This window comes from Pteronotus mesoamericanus, unplaced genomic scaffold (assembly GCF_021234165.1).
Source record: "Pteronotus mesoamericanus isolate MK-2021 breed Mesoamerican mustached bat unplaced genomic scaffold, CSHL_Meso_final contig_20, whole genome shotgun sequence".
NCBI lineage: Eukaryota > Metazoa > Chordata > Mammalia > Chiroptera > Mormoopidae > Pteronotus > Pteronotus mesoamericanus.
This window is the reverse complement of record NW_026555085.1, coordinates 95,720,866-95,744,687: the sequence shown is the minus strand read 5'-3', so window position 1 is coordinate 95,744,687 and position 23,822 is coordinate 95,720,866. Positions and strand designations below refer to the sequence as shown.

Genomic DNA, 23,822 nt, shown 5'->3' with positions numbered 1-23,822 from the left:
CTTTTTCTGTCTGACTTAATTTCACTTAGCATGATATTCTCAAGATCTATCCTTGTTGTCACAAATGGTGGTTTTTCATCTTTTTTATGGCTGAGTAGTATTTCATTGTATATGGATACTACACATTCTTTATCCAATCATTTATCAAAGGACTCTTCAGTTGTTCCAAATTATACACTTCACTATATAATTCAACCAGAGTGGCTAGTTAAAAATTTAAATATGAGGGACATACAGTAAATTAGATAGAAGTATTCTCTAACTGGAAGTGTATTTAACAATTTGAATAATTTCCAGGGCATCTTATGAAACTTCTTTCCAAATAGTTAAACATATTTAAAAATTACATAATCATGATGACCATATCTTTAGATTATTATAATAAACAGAGAAGTTACCCTTAATCTTATATTATCAGGATGAAAAAATCATAAAATAGTTAATGCTATATTCTGTCCCCTCTCTCTGCCCCTCCCACCCTTACTCTCCCAATTTGTTTTACAGGAAAATCAGTGTTTAAAACCTTTAGCAGGAAACTTCCTCCATGTGGTAGTTGAACCTTTTTTTTTTTTTTGACTCTTGTAGAGTCATAGAACTTATTTTATTACTGCCTTCTCATCTCCCCTCATGGTCTTTCTGTTATTGGACAGTTTTGATTATTCCAGAATTTATTTTTGTGAATTAAAATTTATCCCCTGAAACTTGTCCTAAGTAACTTAACTCTTTTGAACCATGTAGAATGAGTCTAAATGATCCTCCAAAATTCTATATTTTTCAAATCATTTTAATCTTTCCTGCTTATGTCCTGAAACACTAAAAATCGTCTGAGAAGAGTTTGTGAAATTGTCATTTGCTTGGTTTCTCTTAGTCATGGATGATGTACAATCAAGAAATCTGAAATTAAAATATTCAGTCTATTTCTCTAAAGTGTTCATTTATTTCAGTGGCACTGTAATGACAATTGATTTTCATCAGGGACAACCAGTGCAATCAACTTTATAATGGGTTTGAGTGTTTTTTCCTGTGATTTGCTGCTCACACTGTCCCTGGTAGTAGATTTTATTGGCCAGCGGCACCTTTTCTGGTCATGAAGTTCTAACAATTCCATTTGCAATTCATATTCTAATTTAAAATTTTTATGTTTCACTGTATAAAGTAATAGCCCCTTAGCTTTTCAATTGTATACAGTAAAGTCAATATCCCCGAGGTGGTTTTTCTAAATATGTGTCTTATAATTATTTCATGTCAACGTGAGCAGTAAAAATTACATGAGACATGTGCTCCCTAGGCCTTCCAGCAGGAAATTTCATTGAACCACAGCAAGATTGAGCAGATAATTGCCCAGGGAGAACAGCTGATTGAAAAGAGCGAGCCCTTGGATGCAGCGCTCATTGAGGAGGAGCTGGACGAGCTCCGGCGCTACTGTCAGGAGGTCTTCGGGCGCGTGGAAAGATACCACAAGAAACTGATTCGCCTGCCTGTAAGTAGCATTGTTTTTTCACTGTCGTTAAACTTAAAGAGAATTAATTATGTGGAGTTAGGTAGCGTTGGGACCAAGAGCCCAGGCACTGGGTGCAGGGTGCCCGGGTTCCAGCTCCAGCTCTGACCTGTGTTGGGTACGTAACCTTCAGCAAGTTGTTTCACGTATCATGCCTCAGTTTCCTCCACTGTAAAACTGGTTTAATAGCAGTACCTACCTTGTAGAAAGGATTGGTTGGGGCATGAAATGAGGATAGCTAAGCAGAGCTTAAAAAAGTACTGGGCATGTATCTTCTAAGTAAGGTAAGCTTCTAGAGGAAGCAAGGAGATGGAAGTGAGCAATATAAATAGTTGCTCAGTTGATAAGGTTGTTTTGTTGACTTTTTTTTCTCTTCTTTTTCCCTAATTGCTACCATAATCACATCTTAATGTTGAGAAGTTGCTATTAGGATATTTGGAGCACTTTGTGTTCAAATGTATTTTGTATCTGGGACATAAGTTTAAAAAGGACCAGCTAAGATTTCATTAATGATTTGCTTCTGTTCCCGGCATGTGCCATTGTGTACGTGTTGTGTTGCAAGCACAGTACTAGGTTGCCTTTATTTACGTTATATTATCTAATCCTACACCAATTCTTTGAAGTTGGTTTTAATGTTATTTGTATTTTAGTGGTGATAAAACTGTGGCTTTGTTAATTTATAAGATGCTTTTAGAAGCAATCCCAAGATTCTTTTCTTTTTTTGTGTTCTTGGGTTTTTACTTCTTTTATTGTTTGCTTTCCCTCCCAAAATTACTCTAATTGCAAATTTCTTTTTTTAATTTTATAGATTTTATTGGTATTCTATTACAGTTGTCCCAGGTTTTCCTCCTTTGCCCTCCTCTGCCCAGCCCAGCCCCCACTCCCAGTCAATCTCCACTCTGTTGTCCATGTCCATGGGTCATCACAAGATTCTTATGGACTTGATGATAGGAAGTTTAGAATTGTCCCCTCTGAAGCAGGAATGTGACCCAGATAAGCTTGCACTCTGAGATTTGGTGAGAGGCAGAACAGGCAGCGGCAAGGGCCCGTCTGATCGCTGCGGTAACAGTTGGCTTGACTGCATTTCCAGCTCCCAGATGACGAGCATGACCTCTCCGACCGGGAGCTGCAGCTGGATGACTCCGCAGCTCTCTCGGACCTCCGCTGGCATGACACCTCTGCGGACAGCGCGCTGTCCCCCCAGCCTTCCTCCAACCACTCCCTCTCACTTGCCCAGCCCCTCCGGAGCGAGCGGTCAGGACGAGACACCCCTGCCAGTGTGGATTCCATCCCCCTGGAGTGGGACCATGACTACGACCTCAGCCGTGACCTGGAGTCTGCCGTGTCCAGAACTCTGACCTCTGAGGATGAAGAGGGTCAAGAAGACAAAGATTTCTACCGCAGGGGAGCCGTTGGCTTATCAGGTAGGCAAGAGTTCTTCCTACATGCCAGCATGAAAGCAAACAAAAAGGAGTGACTATTGTACTGCAAACATGTAAGCTCAGCAGAATCCTCTTCTGCCTTCTCCCATTAGGGGAACTTGTGCATAAGGGAACATTGGATATTCATAGGATTATGAAATATGAAAGTTGGCATGGCCATTGATTATCCCACAGATACCTAAGGTCTGACTATGTGTCATGTGCTTTGCTAAATACTGAGAAAACACAGTTCCTTTCCTTACACTCAAGGCACATTCTCACTAGGATAGGAATGTGCACAGGAGGTACAGGGCACAACCAAGGGGCAGGTAACCGAGAACTCGGAGGAATGGCCATAGGGAAGGCACTCTTGAGCTGAGACCTGGTAGGTGAGTAAGAGTTGGTTAGGTGGATGCAGCAACATTCACAGGAGGAAAGGAGAGGGCACCCATCACAGCCTTAAGACTAGCTACGGAACTTTTGGTCACCCGAAGTTTGTCCAGAATGACAAGGCCGTAGATTGGGAATCACAGAGTGGTCAAAGAAGAGGTGGAAAGGCAAACCAGGACCCAGTCCATAAAGCAGCCTGTTCACATGGGAAGGAATTTGGCTTTTATCCTGAAGGTAACAGGGAGCCCCAGCAGGGCGCTAAGGAGGGAGGTGATGTGTTCAGATGCATGTTTGCAAGGAACCTGCCTTCATAGTATATGGAGAAGAGTGCACTGGGAGGAAAAAACGGACAATGGAAACGTTCTATACTCCAGGACAGAGATGGGATGGTAGCCTGAACTGCAGAAGCAGCATTGGAGCTAGTGAGAATGACAGGGACGTGACAAATCATAAGAAGTCCCCTCTGTAACTCATGGTTGATAGACTTGGGATTGAGACGATTTTCTGGCTTGGGCCTCTTGGTGAAAGATGTGGTTTCTCTCATTGCTGTTTTGTCTTTATCGTACGGTCTCATAGTCAGGCATTTGGTATCTAAAGCAGCGTGGTTCCATATGTAGCCACCGGCCACGCTGTGACTGTTGAGCACTGAAAGGTGACAGCAATGGATATTTGCTGTGTCAGACACATTACATGCCTTCATGAATTTCAAAGACTTACACAAAGAAAGAATCTTAAACATTGTTGATTACATGTATAATTTGGATATATTAGTTTAGTAAAATAGAGTATTAAAATTATTTTCAGGTATTTCTCATTGCTTTTTTAACGTGGCTTCTAGAGCCTTTGAAGCAAGATATGTGGCTCACATTCCCATGATTGGCCTCTTTCAGCGCTGCTCTAGAATCTGACTGTCGGGCTTGAAATTTCAGTTTTGCCTCTTTATTAACTGTTGAAACTTGGATAAGTAACAATTTCTGTGGACATCAGTTTTCCCATCGATGATGTGGTAATGACACTCCCGTGTGCCCAGTAGGATAAATGAGAGCTTGACACAGTGTCTGGCTCATAAAACACCCTTTGTGAGCGTTGAGCCCTTCTCTTGTTCACCCCAGGAAGCTTTGGTGAGCGTGCTGACACCCTGTGCACTCAATAGCTGTCTGGCTCTGACGACCAACTTCCTACTTTTCCCTAGACGGGTTGCTTTCCTGCCACAAGGGAATCCATGTTTCCAGAACTTGCTTGTCAACTTAGACTGTGCTCTCTCTGCAGATGTAATGATCCCCGAGAGTCCTGAGGCCTATGTAAAACTCACAGAAAGTGCCATCAGAAATAGCCCTGGTAGGCATTCCCGACGAAGCCAGCCGCCCTGCGTCACTTGCAACCAGCCCCTTCTTAGCGCGACTCCTGTCCCTCTCACAGCTCCGTGGCACAAGCGTGTTAAGGCAGAACCTCCCTCTCTGTCTGCTGTACCAGGGAAACAAACAAAAACAAATTGGATTTGGTTTGATCGACACCAAAAGCAGGATTTGAATAACCAAGGGTGGCAAAAAACTTCTCAGCTTGTTGAGTGGAGATAGACCTGCGGTGCCTGGTCTTCAGCCTCGGCGCCCTAGCGCCCTGTTTGACAGCAGCAGCTCTGACTTCATGACTGCAATGGGTCACCCACCTCCCTCTGGCTGGAGAGCCAGGGCACAGGGCCCTGGTCCCAATCCAATAGGCTGCCTGTGTGACCTCGGGCCTGCTGCTCATCCTTCTCATCCCAGGGGTCGCTTATTAGATATGGAGCGAGACCAGGGGTTAGGCTCTCTGTAAATTCTACTTCATAAGTCTTAACCACATATAAGATGATTTCAAAGGAAAAATGTATTCCATGATATCTTAAGACCCAGATTTTCCTTTCAGGATGCAGTGATTCCTGAAACAAGAAAAATTAAGGAAAGAAAAAGGAAACCAGTTTTGCTTGACGTTGCGCTAGGCAAACTACATGTAGCTCAGGGTCACTAATTAAGAAGAGGGTGCAGAGTAGGGTTTGAATGCAGTGATGTGATACTGAACTGCAGGGTTATTAGTTTCTACTTAGGTTTTGAAGAAAAACAAAAGGACAGGAAGCAAGGTACCATTAATGAAATGATAACTCTGCCTGGGTGATTCCCAGTAAGAGGCCTCTCCCAGGTGTATTTAGAAGACCTTTTTTTAAATTAAAAAAAACTCATAAGGCTTACTAATATGTGTTCTGCTTTCACCCTGTGCTAGCTTCACTCTGATAATCAATGTTCCTGTCCAAATAAAAAAACTGCATGACACACACACACACACATGCGCGCACGCACCTACCCTCATGCACACAAATAATTTTGCTAAAGGGTGTTACGTCTCTGAAAGGAGAATGAGCCAGAAGTTCTGGGCTATGAGTAAGAGCAAGCCTAGAGGGAAATGCTAATAAGAAAATCTTAGCTTTCTCCTGGTTTTGATTCAAGTTTTACGTGAAAGCAAGTCCTTGCTAGTTTGGTGTTTCCATGCATACCTATCTTAAGCTAGTCTTTTCTTGGTTAACTTGAAGCCATGCCTTGAGTGAGTGGCACGGCCACCTGGCACATAGTGGCACTATCTTGTACTGAGACGCAGAAAGAAAAATGAGAGGACATATCTTTTTCTGCTTTGTAAGTGATTGCAGAGGGGAAAGAAGAAGTAACTGCCTCATAGTTATTGGGGAGGAGACACCACTCCCCCCAAGGTTTTTGACCCCCAAGGTAAGGTTTTTGGAAAGGCCTTCCACACAGCTCACAACATGCAGATTTTTCAGGGGATCAGCTGTCAAAGAGAGCAGACACAGGGGCTGTGAGGACCCGCTGCAGGGCCCTTTTGCAATATCCAATCAGCTAGGATTCTTAGTCAAGCACATTCATTAGTCTGATCATTCAAATCTCTAACCTACCAGCACCTTAGTACTAACCTTGCTTTATAACTACCCACATACGCGCCATTTCTATGCAGCTTTAACTGAAATAATTTCTTATATTCTTCAATGTGAAGCTTGCGAACTTGTAAAACGTCTTATGGTTGACACTACAGGGGATCCCAGTGCCTTAGAATCACATCTCCGACAACTGGACAAAGCCCTGGATGACAGCCGCTTTCAGATGCAGCAAACCGAAGATGTCATTCGCAGCAAAACTCCCACAGGACCGGAGCTGGACGCCAGCTACCGCGGCTACGTGAGTATCCTGACCTCCGGGATCCAAGCAGGTACCTGGAAATCATGGCTGTGTGTCAAAGAACAATTTGTCTGGGGCACAAGGGCTTTCTGAGCTCACCAAACATCATGCTGCCCTTGAACTCGCAGGCGTGGATTGGCAAAACATAGCCCTGTTAGCAGGCTACCTTTTGAGTCAAACACCATGTTCAAGCCCACTCACCTACTGTAATGACCAGCCTGTTCTGTGACACCGAGAATTTAGTGAGATCCATTTATTTGAAAGCAACAAAATGCTTTGGTTTCCAAAAGTGATTAGGCACTTTTCCAAAGTCAGCTAATAATGTTTGTCTGGACCACGGTACTTGGCGCAACATATTTTAGCTAACAGATTACTAACAGGGAATTTGTTTAGTTCTTTTCCTGGGTTGATTGATTCACTGGATGGCCTTGGGAATGTTTTTATCCTGCATTTTTAGTATGTTCATTCCACAGAAAACAACCCAAACAGGAGGAATTTGTGAAAAAGATGGCAAGAGATTGTGACTGTTACTGCTTTTTTATTTGTTTTTTAAGCTCTTAGGAAAGTATGCAATGGCTTTATTTGCTCTTCTCAAGTCACTAACCAAATTAATTTTTCCCAGAGAACCGCCTGTTTTCCTACACATATTTAAGTGAAAGAATCTGAAAGTAACTCTCTTCCATGCCTCATAGCTTCTTTTCCCACCACTAAGATTTCCTAGTGAAAAGAAAGAGATATCATTTTCCTGAAGTCTAATAACAACTCACACATGGTGCTTTTCAAAACCAGAGAACCATTCTAATTATATATGCTGATGTTCATATCTTCATCATGAGATCACAGAAAAACGATCCATTATGAGTTTACTTCCTGTCTAATTTGACCTACTATACTGACTTCTATTACAGTGAAACCTTTTTTTTTTTTTTTTTTCGAAGTATAATATAGTTTTCTGAGGACCGTGCTGACATCACTGAGATTTTACTCACCTTCAGTCAAAAGCTATCAAAGTCACTTAATAGCAATGCGATTTGTTAAAGGCTTTGAAAGATAGCTTTATGGTCAGTGGTGCCTTGAAATGATTTGTTCTTTTAATCTTTGAATACTGTGCATACTAAACATGGAGCTGGAAGCTTCTCTTTTGATGTTAGAATGTATTCCCTTAAAACCTATTAAACAAGACTTAATTCTCATGAAACAGCTGGTTTTAATATTGCTTTATGATTTTAAGTATTTTAATTATTTAATGCAAAAGTGTTCCTCTGAGATTTGTGGTAGTGTTATTGTTTCCACTTTTCAGTTTAAGAAAGAGGGAGCAACTTGCCAAAAACTGTGTAATGTAATACCAGCTCAAGTCTGTGAGTTTAAATCCAAGATGGGTTTAGTCTGTCTTGATTCATAAATTTCAAAGACAGTTTGAGGACTTCTCATGCGAAACCACTCTTGCAGTGTCTATCTTCCAGACATTGCTTTTTGTAGATATGAAGGTGCCACATGTTTAGGAAGCATGCTTTTTAATGTGACCTTGTTACAGCTGAGTGGCACAGAGAAGTAAAACACAGCCACTGTCCTTTTTGAGGAACTACAAGACTACGTTCCCCAGAAGCCCTTGCACTCACGGGTATGGGAGAATTGGGTGACAGGGCCTGTTTTCTGCATCCAAACAGATGAAGCTGCTGGCCGAGTGCAGTGGCAGTATAGACTCAGTGAGGAGGCTGGAGCACAAGCTGAAGGAGGAAGAGGAGAATTTCCCAGGCTTTGTGAACCTGGACAGCACTGAAACCCAGACGGCGGGTGAGTGAGCACAGCCCGGTTCAAGCCACAGTGGAAGCACTTTGTGGCACCCAAGAGTTGCTCACCTCATTCTACACTTTTCCATCCTGAGACCTTTTCTTTGTGTCCCTCTGATCTCCTGTGGCAGAAGAGGGCAGCGCCCCATCTATTTCAAAGCACCGTCTCTAACATCACTCGTCAGGTGTTTTATATGTATGCTCTCAGAGCTCTGTTGTAGAAAGAAATCATTGAAAGAATTCTAGAATTGAAATCAAGGAAGAATTGAATGTTATTTTCATGCACACTGCTGCTAAACATTATAAAGCTCTTTATAATGTTAAGCCCTATGTAGCTCACTTTTTTTTTTACTCCATTACCATTACCATATAATATGCAGATAGGAAGAACACAGTTATGACTGTTGTTTACAGCTGACAACATAAATGCCCAGTGGAATTACTTTTCCCTCTGTTGTTCTTCAGAGTCAGCCACCAAGCCATGTTTACAGCATTTCCTGAATATGGTACGTGGGGGAAATGCCTTGAGATGGTGTGTACGTCATGTCTTGCCAGGTGTGATTGACCGATGGGAGCTCATCCAGGCACAGGCCCTGAGCAAGGAGCGGAGGATGAAACAGAACCTCCAGAAGTGGCAGCAGTTCGGCTCCGACCTGAACAACATCTGGACCTGGCTGGGGGCAACGGAGGAGGAGCTGGAGCAGCTACGGCGCCTGGAGCTCAGCACTGACATCCAGTCCATCGAGCTCCAAATCAAAAAGCTCAAGGTAGGCTGCCCCGGGCCTGTCCCACATGGCCAGACAGAAAGCTGCCACTGCAGCCCCTGGGCAGATGGAGCCATGTGCTCTAGCTCTGCTGCTGTGATACAGCAGCAGGGAAATTACCAGCAGAAGGAAGGGCACGAATGAATGCTCTCCTACCTCCCCCCACAACCACTGTCTCGCGCCAGCGTCCCTGGACAAGGTTTGGGGAGGGGGCAAGGAGCTTGGCCTATGTTGGAGAAGTAGTCCCCCCAAGTAAATAATCATGTATGAATTAATGAATTGGTATTTTTAAAGAATCAATTAAAACTTTATGAACCACCCAGGTACCTCTAGGACCTATTTCACCTCTTCTAAGGGAAATCAAGACATTATTACCAGGTTCCTACAAGTCTCTATCTAGAGCTAGAGATAAATCCTCTCCAAGACTTGATCTGTGTGAGTTTATGGAAACCTAATGAAGTCAGTTGACATTCCGGATTCTGCAGAACTTCTGGAATAGTCTATAGTAATGGCAGAAGCAATTTTCCATGTAATGAATAAAACAAGACAAAACTGTGGAGTAATTGTGATCAAACACCTGACATTTTCTGTATGGATGTAGTACATGAGATAACTTCCTTTAACTCTGTCTCTGGATCTTAGAAGCCCTCCTTAACCCAGCTATTGAAATGCACTGATGCATGCAGACTTTTGTGCTGTGGATTGAGAGTTCAGTTTCTTTTTAACAGCTCTTTGGATCCTGTCTTTTTGTTTGGAGAACATCGAGGTGTGCTATTCTTCAGAATACACCTACCCAGACTCTCCAGGCTCAAAGGATTGAGTGCCCTGCTTTTGTGTCTCTCTGGTTTCAGTGTGTGCTGTTTATCTGGGGGTGATGTTTTTGTGGCTTGCTTTGATGGTGGTTGTGTTTTAAATTTTCAAACAGAAAAATGATCCTCTACATCAGCTCCATTAATTTCAGGATGAAGTGTCAGATGAGAGATGCAATTTACGTTATATCTGGATTATAAAATGCATTTTTCTCCAGAGTGCTTAAATTCCTTTAGTATCTCTCTGGGAAAATGTAAGGCAGTGTTGCATTAAAACCAAATTCCTTATAAAGGTGATAAAGCAAATGCTGACCAGAGCCTGAGACCTAAGTGAGATTGGGGTGGAGAAGTGAGACTTTGACAATCAGCCTGTGTGACCAAAAAAAAAAAAAAAAAGAAAACCCCCAAAATGAAGCCACCCTTTTCCACACCCATCCCCAGAGTCCTATCCTTAGTTTTCTGAGGATAAATCTGTGGAATAACCAAGTATCTTTCCACAATATCTCTCGATCTTATGCTATCTCTGTGGTTGAATCTACATTTGGTATGGTAAGAATCTATTGAAAATTGAAAATTAAGACAATTTGGAAACATCACAGAAACGTGAGAAATTATAGGAAACTATAGCCTGAGTAGATGTGACTTACAAGATCACTGAGCCTAACTTGATCTGGGGATATTTAAGCAGCACCCAGTTACTCAATTATTAGTACAAAATCGTGTGCTCACGTTCCTGGAATTTAGCTTAGACTTTTAGGAAATACATGAAGTAAACAGTTGTCTGTTGTGTGTGTGTGTGTGTGTGTGTGTGTGTGTGTGTGTAATCCAGCTCAGTTGGTTAGCTGATGAAATACCCAATTCCTTCTCTTAACCATCACGGGAAGGTGGCCTATGACATGGGCTGTGTCCCCGGCCTGTGGGCCATTCTCTGTGCCTGTGGAGTCAGAACAGCGGGGGGCCAGGGCCTGGGAATCTGCTTTCTGACCAAGCCTCCCATTTTATTCTCATGCTCGGAACTTTAAGTAGCATTGACATACTGAAACTGGATTCTTATGCTGGAACAAAAGTACATCTCCTCTGCTCAGAACTTTTGTAGCCTGATTTTGTTTTGTTTTGTTGTTAAAAACCCCGCGCCAGGCATTGAGTTCATCGTACTGCTTATTTCAGGGTCACAGCTGCCGCAGGGTCCTGCAAAGTTCCTCTTAATTTTATGTGTGTATTCTCCCCTCCACACACGTGCGGTTTCTTAATCCTCATTCCTCAAACCCACGGAAACCATTCTGCAATATGTAATGAGTGGTCTCTGTTCCTGCGTATTTGTGAAAAAGGTAGACTTATGTGTGTGCACATGTATTTTAAATCACGAAAATGCTGTTGCATTGCACATGTCTGACTCTTGGACTCTGCATCGGATTTTATTGAAATCTATTTGTGTTGTCAAGTGTGCATCTGAATCATTTCCTTTCACTGCCGTGTGGTCCTCAGCGGTGTGAACTCACTGTATCTTATGCAGCTATCCTGTTACAGCTAGTTTTAGTTAATGGATCTTTTTATTTGGGTGAAGCATTTCCAAAGGTCTCAGACTTGTTCGTTAAATATTTTTGTCACTCTTTTCCTTGTGCGGCCGTCCTCCTCTCTCCTTCCAGGAGCTCCAGAAAGCTGTGGACCACCGCAAAGCCGTGATCCTCTCCATCAACCTGTGCAGCTCCGAGTTCACCCGGACTGGCAGTGAGGAGAGCCAGGCTCTGCAGGATCGCTTGACCCAGATGAATGCGCGCTGGGACCGGGTGTGCTCCCTGCTGGACGAGTGGCGGGGTCTGCTCCAGGACGCCCTGATGCAGTGTCAGGTCCGTGGGGCTCTGGCCGGGCCGTGCTCCAGTCAAATGCTTCCCGTGTAGCGGAGTCTGTGACTTGACTTGTCAAGGTCACTAGAGGGGAGCCGTTGCTCCCTAAGTCATTATTTGAGTGAGATAACTTTGTGCCCAGACTTTTCCTTTTATTGGAGAATTTGTGCACGTGAACAGGAGTTCAAAGCAGCTAGACCCCATCTTCTGTCCAGCTGACAAGAGACTATTTTCACAAGTTTATCTCAGCCCACCATTCCTTCTTTTACTCATTCATTTCTTTCATTCATTCTTTCAACAGCTCCTTATGACGCACACAGGAAGACCGTTCTTGACCATTAAAGTGAGCATTACAAATGCTTACTCATTCATTCAGACCACATTGACCGAGGGTCCACTGTCCAAAAAAATATTGCACTAAGCCGTCAAGATACAGCACAACCTCTACTTTTATTGCGGAAAACAGACAATAAAAATGCAGTTAAATGGTTAAACAAGATCCCTATAGATGTCAATAAGAGTAATTGAAAAAAGCCACTTTGGAAAGGTGGTCAGGGAAGTCCTATGGCTCTTTCAGCTGACAATGGAAGGATGTTTCCATGAAGGAGATGGGACAAATGGAAAGGTCTTCTTGTCTTTAAGTACAGAAAAGAGACCAGTGCGACCAGAGTGCAGTGAGAGGCAGGGAGTGAGAAGAAAGGTCAGGATGGTGGTCAGGAACGAGATCACGCAGGGCCTTGTAGGTCCTGGCCAGGAGTTGAGATTGTATTCTGAGCAGGAAGGCACCCTTTTCAGGATGTGAAGCCTGCTTGCCAGATTCATCTGTGTGTCCAGAGCACCTGATCCTTGAAAGCAGGTCCCCAAGCTCTTGTTTCAACCTTGCAGCCACTCCTAGTAGTGCCTTTCACAGTGGAGATTTCAGGAACTTTATGGTGAATAAGTGAATGAACAAATGGATGGATGAAAGACATAAGGGATTGGATTTAGGTTTTAAAAGATGGAAAGATCTAAATTTGAGGAGAATAGAGGGGAGCAGGATTGCCTCTTTACAAACTACATAATAGCCCCAGAAATTTCTCTAGTATTTTGTATTGTGGACCCATTTTCCTTATGTTTAAATTTTCCCTGTGTTTAAATTTTCCCCCAAGTAACTAATTAAATGCTTTTAGTAAGAATGTGAACTTAGATAATTAATACAGTGCAAGTACCTTCCTCAGAAAGGAGCTGTGTCTAAGATCTTAAAATCAATGTACTGTATTTTGCTGTGTATAATGAGTACCCACATTTTGTGCACATTATACACAGGGTCATTATGCCCATAGTATGTAATCATTATACCCATGTGTAATGCACATCCTTATTTTTCCCTCAAAAATTTGAACAAAAACGTGCTCATTATACACAGTAAAATACAGTATCTTTGCCAATGGTAGCAGTTGTAAAGAATGGAAATTTAAGCTGCAAGAGAAAGAAACATGCATTATTCAAGATGATTTTATGTTCTCTATTTTTTTTCCTAGGATTTCCATGAAATGAGTCATTCTTTGCTTCTTATGCTGGAGAACATCGACAGAAGGAAAAATGAAATTGTTCCTATCGATTCTCACCTCGATGCAGAGATACTTCAGGACCATCACAAACAGCTTACGGTAAGATGTGTGAACTCAGGCAGCCTCTGGTCATTTTTAGCAGCCATCCATTTCATTTACAGAAAAAGAATGTCAGCGGTACTATTTTTTACCTTTTTAGTTATAGTCTCTAAGTTAATTTTACTTTACTTCCTAGGTTTTCCAATTTTTGTGAAGCAAACGTGCATAGAGGATGACGTCAACTAGCTTTAAAATCTGATTCTAAGATCATTGCTCAATTATAGAAATCTTAGAGGTGTTAATCTTAATTAACTTGTTTTTATTAAAGCAGGTCTTTGGTGAATTACACTTATTTTTATTTTAAACTGTATTTGTTACATCTGTGTCCCAAAAGAATATCAGGTGGTTTATAAGTGTACCAAACTCATCATTAACCTTGACACCAAGGTTTCTGTAAGTTAAGGCAAAAGAGAAATGTGATGAGTTCACTTATTTTCATTATCTGACAAGAAGAAAGCAGACAACTTCTCAAGGAGAAAGAAACTTTTTCTAGCACTAAATTCAAAAGGAAACTTGCGGAATTTCTGTGTAGATTCTTTATACAAAAACTTTGCACAATATAATGTACAGTGCACTAAGTGATTTTCTAGAAGATAAAGAAACAGTTCTTTTTGTTGTTGTTGTTTTTTTTTTGCTTTCCATTAGGAGAAAATGGTTTGAATATTGTCGCTTTCTGTATTTTTAAAATGCTATTTCTTAATATTTAACACTCACTCACCTAACCTACAGAATTGGTAGCTTTTAATTCAGTACGATAAAGGTCTTAGACCCAAGAGGAAGTAACTGTGTGACTGCATTTTCACTGGACCTTTGACCTCAGGCTTTAAGTTGTGAATGATGAGTCACCCATACATCTTTTTAAAATCTTAAACAGATATCAGAGTATACCTAGACACACCTGAGGATTGATATGCTTATGGTAATGTTTTACTCTTCTATTTAAAAGAATATCTTATATCTCATTTGCATCATACTTTATATTTTTAGTACTTTCACCTATACTTACTAACTTGAACCTTCCAAGAATACTTACAGTGGACCAGGCAGGAAAAAGTATCATTTTCCCAAAAGGAGAGAACTCATGTCAGGAAGGTCCAGGGGTCTCACAGAATGTGTTTGGCAGACGCTGGAGTAGAACACAGGTCCCTGATTCCTGAAAGCCGTGGGCAGCTGTGTCTTCCCTTGCATGAGCACAGCATTCTGATGCTCAAGCATTAATTACCCAGGAAGCTAAAGTGATGTCATCCTGCCCATTAGAGACTTTCTCCAATTATCAAAAGTTCTTAGAAAAATATTTCTTACTATACACAGCAAATAAGGCATGAGCTACTGGAATCCCAACTCAAAGTGGCCTCACTGCAAGACATGTCTTGCCAACTCTTGGTGAATGCTGAAGGTACAGACTGTTTAGAAGCCAAAGAAAAAGTCCACGTGATTGGAAATCGGCTCAAACTCCTGTTGAAGGAAGTCAGCCGTCACCTCAAGGAGCTGGAGAAGTTATTAGACATGTCAAGTAGTCAGCAGGTAAGCTCTAAGCAGACCTCCTTGGGTAGCATTTCTTACCAGGTACCCAAGAAGTGTCATCTTTATTCATTTTAGAAAGCCTTCAAATGTAACGCTTGTCAGAGTGTCCACTCTCCATCAAGGTTCCTGCAAATCCTGTCTCAGAGCAAAAAAGGGACCCATAAATCTGTATCAGAAAGCTCTGCTTTCATCCCATTATGTCCAAGAGACCTCCTGTAATTGTTACTGCTGACCTTATTCCACCACTATTGTGGCACTTTATTTTACCCTGTTTATTTAAGAAATCACATGTTTTCTATAATAGGGCTATGATAAATCACAACCAATCACTGCACAAGATTCACCCCAAGAGGTTGAATTCTCCTGGCATAAACAGTGATTAATCCATAGAAAATGTCCTCTGCTCTTTTTTTTCCCCATCAATCTGGTGCATTGTGGTAGTAGTGTTGGTTTGGAGAAATGCATTTGCAGTACAGAGTTGCCCGGTGAAACTTCATTCAGTTGTGAAATACTGTTATGAACACACAAACAGTTTGCCTGCCTTTAAGATGTCAAAGAACGATCTACTCCAAGGTACAGCAGGGCTGAAAGCAATACCATTTCTCTGATGCTGACAGGCTCCTGGGCAACTCTCTTTTGTTTCTAATTCAAATGAATTGGTTTCTCTGGCCTGAGGAACCTGAAGCTCTTAGGCAGGTTCCTTCACCTCCTCCACTTCAGCTCATTCACACCCATGTCACTAAGAAATAACAAAGCTCCAAGTGACATAGTAACAACAGTCTTGTAGCTGTATTTTCCAAAAGAGACAAACTGAACAGCCAGGAAAGCCCAATACACTAGAAGAACTATGTTCCGATCTTGTAGTTGTCTGACTCTATTTTTCCCAAGGATTGAATGCTTTGATTTTTATGGGGGAATGGTTGGGGATGGGGCAGGAAATACATTGTATGTTGCAGAGCCCTCATGGCTCTGGGATGTGGAGTCATCAAAAGAATCTATTTCCTACATAGGATTTGTCCTCCTGGTCTTCTGCTGATGAGCTGGACACCTCGGAATCTGTAAGTCCTACGTCAGGAAGAAGCACCCCAAACAGACAGAGCACGGTAACTGTCCACTGGTCATTAGCCCATGGGAGGGGACACGAGGGAGTGATAGTATCTATACCTACCAGGGTCCGCAGGCTCAACACTCCCCTCTCCCCAAGCAGGAGTCCCCATGCAGAAGGGGTTGTCGCAGAGTGACGCAGCGAAGCACTGTTTCTTCCACCCTGCCACTTGCCCTAACCACCTGCACCCAGGAACGGAAAAGAGTGGTTCTGGTTTTCAAATGAATCAGGGCTCCACGCGTCGTTGGTACGCAGGGAGACAAATTATTTCCCCTGCTCCAAGGGCCGTCTCTAGAACGGTGCTCGCTGGTCCCTTTGGTGGCTCCTTCCTTCAGACCACCACTGCCATCGTCCACCTAAAAAAAAATAGGCTCCGCTGAAAAGGGTGCCTCAGCTGGAGGTGGACAAAGGCGTCTCATGAGGCCACTGAACTTGTAAGATAAGCGGAGGTTCTGTTGACTCTCAAGCAAAGAAGCTCTGAGTGGTCCTGAAGGTTTTCAGAGACTGTGCTGCCTGCCCGCGAGGCCCATGGGAGCTGCTGTCTCCCTGGCACACAAAGGCAAATTCGACCCCTGCCACCCTCTATACCTTGATTTCTCTGTGTAATTAGAAGCTTGTTTTTGTTATTTTTTTGTCCTGCTTTATGATTACATTCATTTTTATTATCATTCCATTTCTCTTAGTTTTTAGAAGTGTTGATTTCATGTGTATTTTTTTGTGATAAACACTTTTAAGTTCTATGCTGATAAATGTTGTGACCTTTTTTAGGATTTTTTTTTTTTTTTTTTTTTTTTTTACTGCATTCACTAGCTTACTATAGATCCTAGTTTAAGAATGTGAAGGAATACTGGCTTTTCAATTCAAATTTTAGCCTTTATTTAACTTGAGTATTTAACTTGTTAGGTCATCACTCCACAAAGAAAAATTTCATATTACCATTGTTATTATATTTTATTCATCAAGAATTTTAGTACTGTTTTGGTGTTCTAGAAGATAAAAAAATATGGTGTGGCATGGTATATTGAACTTGATTTTGATTGTGAGTAAATATACAGAGATTCTTGGCTAGCACTCAGTTACTTTAGTTTCTACCGTGAAAAGTAGGGGAAAATAAACCCACTGTGTGTGGGGGCTTTCAGATCCCATTCTCTGTTTCTTCAATGACTAATAACATAGATGTAAATTTGTTTTATTTTTTTCCACAAAAGAAAAGCCAGTTTCCTTAGTCATGGGTACTGATCATTATGTTTGATTTATTTTTCCTTTGCCGCACTTTTAGTTTAATTTTCATCAGTAGCTTGTCTTTATTTGCCTGGACTGAACATTCTTCTTTCTTTACCCCTGTTCATTGCAAACAGCCACGAGGCAAATGTAGTCTCTCACAGCCTGGACCCTCTGTCAACAGTCCACATAGCAGGTACCTTATTCTCCTGGTTTCCACACTGTTCTAGAACTCCAAGAGGATGATGAAAATTGCCCATGATTTCGGTAGGCCTATGTTGGGTCTGCCTCAGGGTATTTGAGAAATTGTTCATTTCGGTGTACACACTTTCTTAATAAATTGGAAGAGAACTTTTCTCAGTGGAAAGCACAAGTGAATCTCAGAGCGGAAAATATTTGGACCCCACCAAAATTTTGGTTAATGTTACACAGACCGCTGGTACTTTTCATCCAATGACTTTCTTTGTGCACCTTGGATTCGGTACAATGAATAACATAGCTGCTTTTGAATTGTGGCAGAGTTTTATCATCCTCTTTATTTCTAGATTTTACAATAAGACACGTATTCGATCAATGAATTATTTTACCATTTCCAGAACCCACAAATCTGAATAAAATATACTAACATCCCCAGCTTTTTATTTTATTTTCACGTTTTATCCAGATTGTGGGTTTGGGATTCTCCAAATGGCAAGTCCTAATTTGGTATTATTTAAAATTTATAAACACCTCCCCTCCTCTGCTTCCCCTAAAATCTCTCTTCAGCCAGCACACTCAGTCACTCACCTTCCTGACACTTGGCAAGCTCTTTCACTCTGCAAAGGAGCGCCCAGCGCCCCAGAGCCTGCTCACGCTGCCACCCGTGCCTCACGCCTGGCTGCCGACAGCCCCTCGTTTCTGCAGTTAGCGGCGCTTCGCCTTCTTCGTTGTTGGTGTGATGTCTGTGCTCCCCCGCCCTCTCCCTAACCAGTGCCTGCTTCCCCAGACAGCTGTCTAAACACGAAAACACTGTCCTCGGAGCTGATTTTTCATTCCACTCCCAAGCAGTTCACTGTTAAAGTAGTTTGCCCCTCTGGAGACTTATCACCACTGAGCTGGAATCAAAGTTCCTGGAAGGAAGGTGGGGGCTGAGGAAGTGTGGAATCGGGAACAACCCCTGGGTAACAGTCATGGTTTTGCAGCTGGGAGCAGGAGAGACGGGCTCTTCTCTTTGGTCCTTCCCACTCGGCTGAAGTAATGCAGAATGTATTTGGATGTGCTTTCTGGGTTGAAGCCTCCCTATACTATGTTTTTTTTTTTCTCTCCCTTTGGTTTAGAGACAGTTTTAGCGGCAGGGGATGCTTGGTCCCTAACAAAATTTCAGTAATGAAACAGGAATGAAAAAAACTCACAGGGATTTTTGAAGGTGATGATGACATCTGCAGGTGCTCTGATGTTTTTTTAGGCCCCTGCAAGAAAGAACAGTCATTCCATAGACAGATCACTGTGTTATAGGGTCCATCTTCTCCACATAAATTGCCAGTGTGCCACAAGCAATTGTGGCTACGTACTGCTACGGAACATCCTTTTAGGGTACCAGAGGTCAAGGCTTTGGTTGACATAAATGATGGCGATGAGAAAGGAGAAAGCTCTTACATAACGCAACACCATAGGCAACCACCTGTGGGTTTCCAGATACTGCATTGGTCCGCTCCCCCAGTTATTCCAGACAGCTGCGCAAGTGACCTGAAAATATCAAAGACGTTGTTCCTTAGGGCAGACAGTGCTACAGCATGTCTTCTAATGGGGCTTTGCGGCTGGGACAGCCACATTCTCATGGTGACACCCGCAAGGCACCTCTCAGCTCTGCTCTGTCCAGCGCCGTTGAGTAACATCCTTCTGAGCACACAGCACAAGGCTCACTTTGCTGCTTACAGGGGCTGGAACACGAATGATCTTCGCTTGAATTGCAGACTTCCTCAAACACCTTGCCAGACAGGTTGCAGTTGAACATTCTTGGCCTCCTTACCTCCTTGGCACCTCTGTCTGGGGTGCACCCAACCTTGACAATAAAAGGCAGAATCTGCTGGGAAAGAATGAACTTCACTCACGATCCAAGTTGTCACGGTGTTCCTTTACACTGAGGCGTGAGAGTGCCTTGTGTTTGATCTCGCACTGGTCCAGCAAATTTGAAAGCTTATTGCAGAAGCACAAACAGTTTAGAAGCTTGACCTCAGCAAACTGCATGAGAAAATGTTAGGCTTGTCTTCTTCCTGAGAGAGGAGAGAGGTTGAATTGGAAAAAACTGGGTATTAGTTTGAAGGGAGAGGTTCTTATATTCTTTTTGTTGTTTAAAGTCATATATAAATAATATCAGTTGCTTTCTTGCTATGTATTTCAGTTTGATTTTATGGTCACTGTTCTATGTCTTCCTACATAAGATTTTAAGGCTACATATGGGTTAATGCTACTGTGTTTAGGCCCTGGCCCTACAAGATTAATACAATATGATTTCTGCCATTAAAAGACTTGCGATGTGTCAGAATGAAGAGATACCCTAAAACAGTTACAAGAAGCTCCCCAAGACTCTTTAAAATAACAAATATTTGGAAAAACATCCCTGCATACATTTATAATAACTGCTCATTATTTTTGAGATTACACATATTTAAGAATCATGCTTTTGAAGCAATGTTTATGATGGTCCACCTGGTTCTTTTTTTCTACATTTGACTTGAAAATTATCTAACCTGATCCTAATAACTCTTCGAAACTCCACTGTAGAGTCATTGAACTTGACACATAGGAAGATTTTACTCCAGTCTCCAGCAAGGCAAAGGAATCACTTCTCTGTAGTCTGGATGGAGTGAGTTGATGACTTTATTCCAAAGCTTAGAATTGCGAAATGCAAAATTCCCCAGGGCACCTTCGGTCTCTGGCACCTTCCACACGAGAACTAAGACAGAATGAGAAGTGGCAAATAACTGGCTGAAATATTTGGAGAGGGGAAAAAAACACCTCATTTTAAAATGCACTCGAGGTAGCCAAACGGAGTGGAGCGGCCACAGCCGGGTTTTTGCATGTACAGCAAGGTTTCACTGAAAACACTATTCAGTTTCTTGTGAAATTTTTCTTTCAAGTCTTTTCCTCCCGACTCCACCCTGGGGATCTGTTTATTCAAAGCATTCAGGGAGCCTTAGCCTAAAGTGGTCTGGCCTGTAGGGCAGGCCCCCCACCTGTGCCGAAGACAGCTATAGAGTACAGTTCCCATTTGTTTCTTTAATAGCATTTGAGCTTCCCATTGCCAGTGTTTTGCAGCCCCAGTATTTCCCGAGAACTGTTGAGCATGTTGGGAAATTCATCACATCTTTGAAAGCACTGCTAGTAAATCAGGAATGGTTCCCAGGAGAAAAGGCCAAATCCAGCCCACCCTTGAGGGTGTGAGTCAGCACACCCTTACTTTCATAGTACAGATAATAATAAATTGCTGACATTAATTTAGCACTTAATGTGTGCTAAGCACTATGCTAAGCACCATGTATCTGTTACCTCATTTAACCCTCGCACCATCTCCTTGATGTTTTATAGACAAGGACATGCATGATCAGAGGCGTGAAGGTTCAGGTTTGAACCCAGGTCTACCTGACTCTGGATGGGTTCTAAGTTGTGAACCATTCCACTCCACTGAAGGGCTCTTGGTGGATAGAACTTGAAATAACAGTTCCAGGGCCGCAGCTACCACAGGCTGTCCAAGAAAGCTTAGGACCAGGCTACTCAGCCTGGAATTAAGAGGAGACTGAAATCCTAAACTGATTCTGGAAATGTGTCTTCTGAACCACGTATCCATGAAACCAAGACTGTACACATGAGAGTAGGCAACAAATCATAGACAAGCTAGATAATCTCTCACAGTAAATTCCTGTTGCTGCACTGCCATCTTAGCTAACAAGAAACAAAATGAATTTCAAGCTTCCTTTGTGTTTGAATGAGGTGTGCACAGAATTAACCCATTTTATTTTCCTTCACTGTGTAAAATTCTTGAGATGAGTCTTACTCTCTCTGCTCAGTGGTCAGGCTTCTCGCATCTCTTGGTCATGCTTCCTTCTGGGTAGGGTGTTGTGATGTACAGCTTTCTCCCCTAACAGCCTCCTTCCACCACTCTATGTATTTTGGGGAAAGGGATGAAACCACCCCTAGGCAGTTATTTACCCAGAAATTTGAATGAGCGAGGGAAGTGAGAAAAATAATAAAATAGGTATTTACTTATGAGAATAAGCATGTTTTTGCTGAGCCAGATTATCTGAAATATCTCCATAGATTAACTTCCTTGAATAAGTTCACACATTTAATTTTTCCTTTATAGACATAATATCATCTGGCATCTATTGCGTTTATGTAATAAGGCCATTGGAGAGTGATGAGTAACTAGTGTCTTTGTTCTTTCCCTTGTTGAATTTCCCAAGACTCTTGAAACTGCAGTGATTTTTAGGTCAATAGATAAATACTAAAAGTACCCTTTTACCCTGGTATAATTAGCCTGTTGGTATGAGAAGCTTTAAAACTTTGGGCATGTTGAAACCCTGGTTTTTGCCCCAAGGGGGTGGCCTTGTTTTCGGTAGATAAATGGGGCATTTCCAAGAGCAGTCAACCTCCTGGAAGCCTACTAAGAACTGTGTGTCCTTTTTGTCCCTACCTCAGCCCACTTCCTCTCCTTAGGTAGACATTCTTCAACCTTAGAAGGCACGTGATCATTAAACTTTAATAAGAAGTGCTCTGATGCTGTTAAATGTGCCATGTCCTTCAACAGACACTGTAACACAGGAGCCCATATTCCAAAGTGGGTGACCTTTCCAGTTGTTCTCAGGAGTGGACTAGTCACTGAGCACCCTGTGTTTTGATCTTGAGCTTTGGCTTAATTGCTCAAAGAAGCTAATAATTGACCAAAAAAAAAAAAAAAAAAGGAGGACTACTCAGCTCTGTCAGTCAGATTGTATTGTCAGTTATATGCATAAATCTACCCATCACTAATGTCCTTAGGTGTTTCCTTAAAAAAAAAGAAAAGTCAGAAATCTCTCTTGTTTTCTTTAAACGTTGAATAGTGAGGAAGCATGGAGCTCTCTTCTGTGCTTCAGTTATAACTCATCCAGTGACAGGTGGGGAGTGTTGTTTGCCAGGGTACATTGTAAGAGAAATGGAAAGGGATCTTGCAGAAAAATTCAACCCAGAGTTCACAGGCAACTATCCCATCCTTCTTAGGACAATTTAAGACAAACCACTGAATTCATAAACTGTCAGAGCCAGAAATATTTTAGGATATTAATGCACCCTTCCTCTTTGCAAATGAGAAATGTGAAGGCCAGAGCGGAGGGAGACTCTGTTGCTTGGCCAGGATTGTGCAACCGTCTGAAAACAAAATGGCCTCCTGTCTGTGCACTGACTTGATAATCTGTTTAATACCATGAGGCGTTTATGTCCAACGTGAAGAAACTACTCACTTCCAAACATTTTAGGATACAGATATTTTCTCTTTATTTCTACATGTAAGGCACCCGTGACATACTATAACCTGGATGATCTTCATTCATGTCCCCAAACAAAAAAACTTGCAGAGAGTATGGTAGGCAGGGACTTTGGACCCTGAGTCCTTGCTAGATCTCCTCCTTTAATTGTGGGATTTGGGGCAAGTCTATAGGGTCCAAATTCTGGGAGATAAAATTCCAGGGTTGAAATCTTAATTCTGCCACTTGCAAGCTGTAAGTCACTCCTTACTTCACCTCTCTGAGCCTCCTTTTCAACATCTAGAGAGCAAAGATAACAAGCACACCGAGGACTGTTCTGGGGATTGGAGGACCTAAGATAAGTGCTTAACATGTTGCCTAGTAATTAGAAAAATAAATGTTAATTATCCTCAGCAATTTATCTACAAAATTAGGAGATGGGCTATATACTCCCTAAGACCTTCTCTCAACATGAACATTTTATAATTAGAAAACTCAAGAATTTCCTATTTTACCCTTCTATTGACAAGTATGTGACATTCTTCTTTTATCCTCTACTGCATTTCACAAAATATACAGATTTCCTGTTCAGCTCATTAGGAATAGCATGCTCATTGGTCTTAGCATGAAGGCAGTTAATCAGTTTGACCACTAGATGGTGATTGAATGCTTGTGGCCTCTCAGCTGGCAGAATACTTATACTGACTAATTAGTAGAAGGCATAAAATGTATAAAACACAGAACTTTCAAGTTGGAAGACCATCCAGTCTAATTTGAAGGCTTTCAATACAAGGCTGGCGCTTAGAGATGAAGCAAGTTCAAGGTTACTCAGCCATTAGTTGAAGTTTTCAGAAAAGAAATACAGTCCCAATTTTGGCTAGTGATTTGTTTTTTCATTACATGCGCTAAAAACACAGTGGGGTACATGGCTGTGTGGAGCTTCCAGAGGACCAGTCTGTTTGTTTCCCATGTTTCTCCGGTGGTTTAGTAAAAGAGTTTTGAGTAGTCCAGCTGGAAACGTAGTGTTTTCTTAGGAGAAAAACATGCAGAGTAACCAATACAGTTTCCACACCTTTGTGTTTCTCCAATGGCCCCTCATTCAGTGCCCCTGTCCT

At 42.0% G+C, this 23,822-nt stretch overlaps 1 protein-coding gene across 6 annotated transcripts in view; it reads left to right on the top strand.

Annotated features, from left to right (window-relative positions):
- Window positions 1-23,822, top strand: part of SYNE1 (spectrin repeat containing nuclear envelope protein 1) — a 414,665-nt gene that overhangs the window by 388,824 nt on the left and 2,019 nt on the right. For 5 of the 6 annotated variants that reach the window (XM_054570132.1, XM_054570129.1, XM_054570128.1 and 2 more), the window contains 11 exons: window positions 1,289-1,480; window positions 2,589-2,922; window positions 4,579-4,647; window positions 6,382-6,524; window positions 8,192-8,318; window positions 8,870-9,081; window positions 11,534-11,734; window positions 13,252-13,380; window positions 14,692-14,904; window positions 15,915-16,007; window positions 17,368-17,426. In XM_054570132.1, the coding sequence (XP_054426107.1) occupies window positions 1,289-1,480; window positions 2,589-2,922; window positions 4,579-4,647; window positions 6,382-6,524; window positions 8,192-8,318; window positions 8,870-9,081; window positions 11,534-11,734; window positions 13,252-13,380; window positions 14,692-14,904; window positions 15,915-16,007; window positions 17,368-17,426 (1,772 nt within the window). The remainder of the gene's footprint in view (window positions 1-1,288; window positions 1,481-2,588; window positions 2,923-4,578; window positions 4,648-6,381; window positions 6,525-8,191; window positions 8,319-8,869; window positions 9,082-11,533; window positions 11,735-13,251; window positions 13,381-14,691; window positions 14,905-15,914; window positions 16,008-17,367; window positions 17,427-23,822) is intronic. The other variant, XM_054570130.1, reaches the window with a different exon arrangement.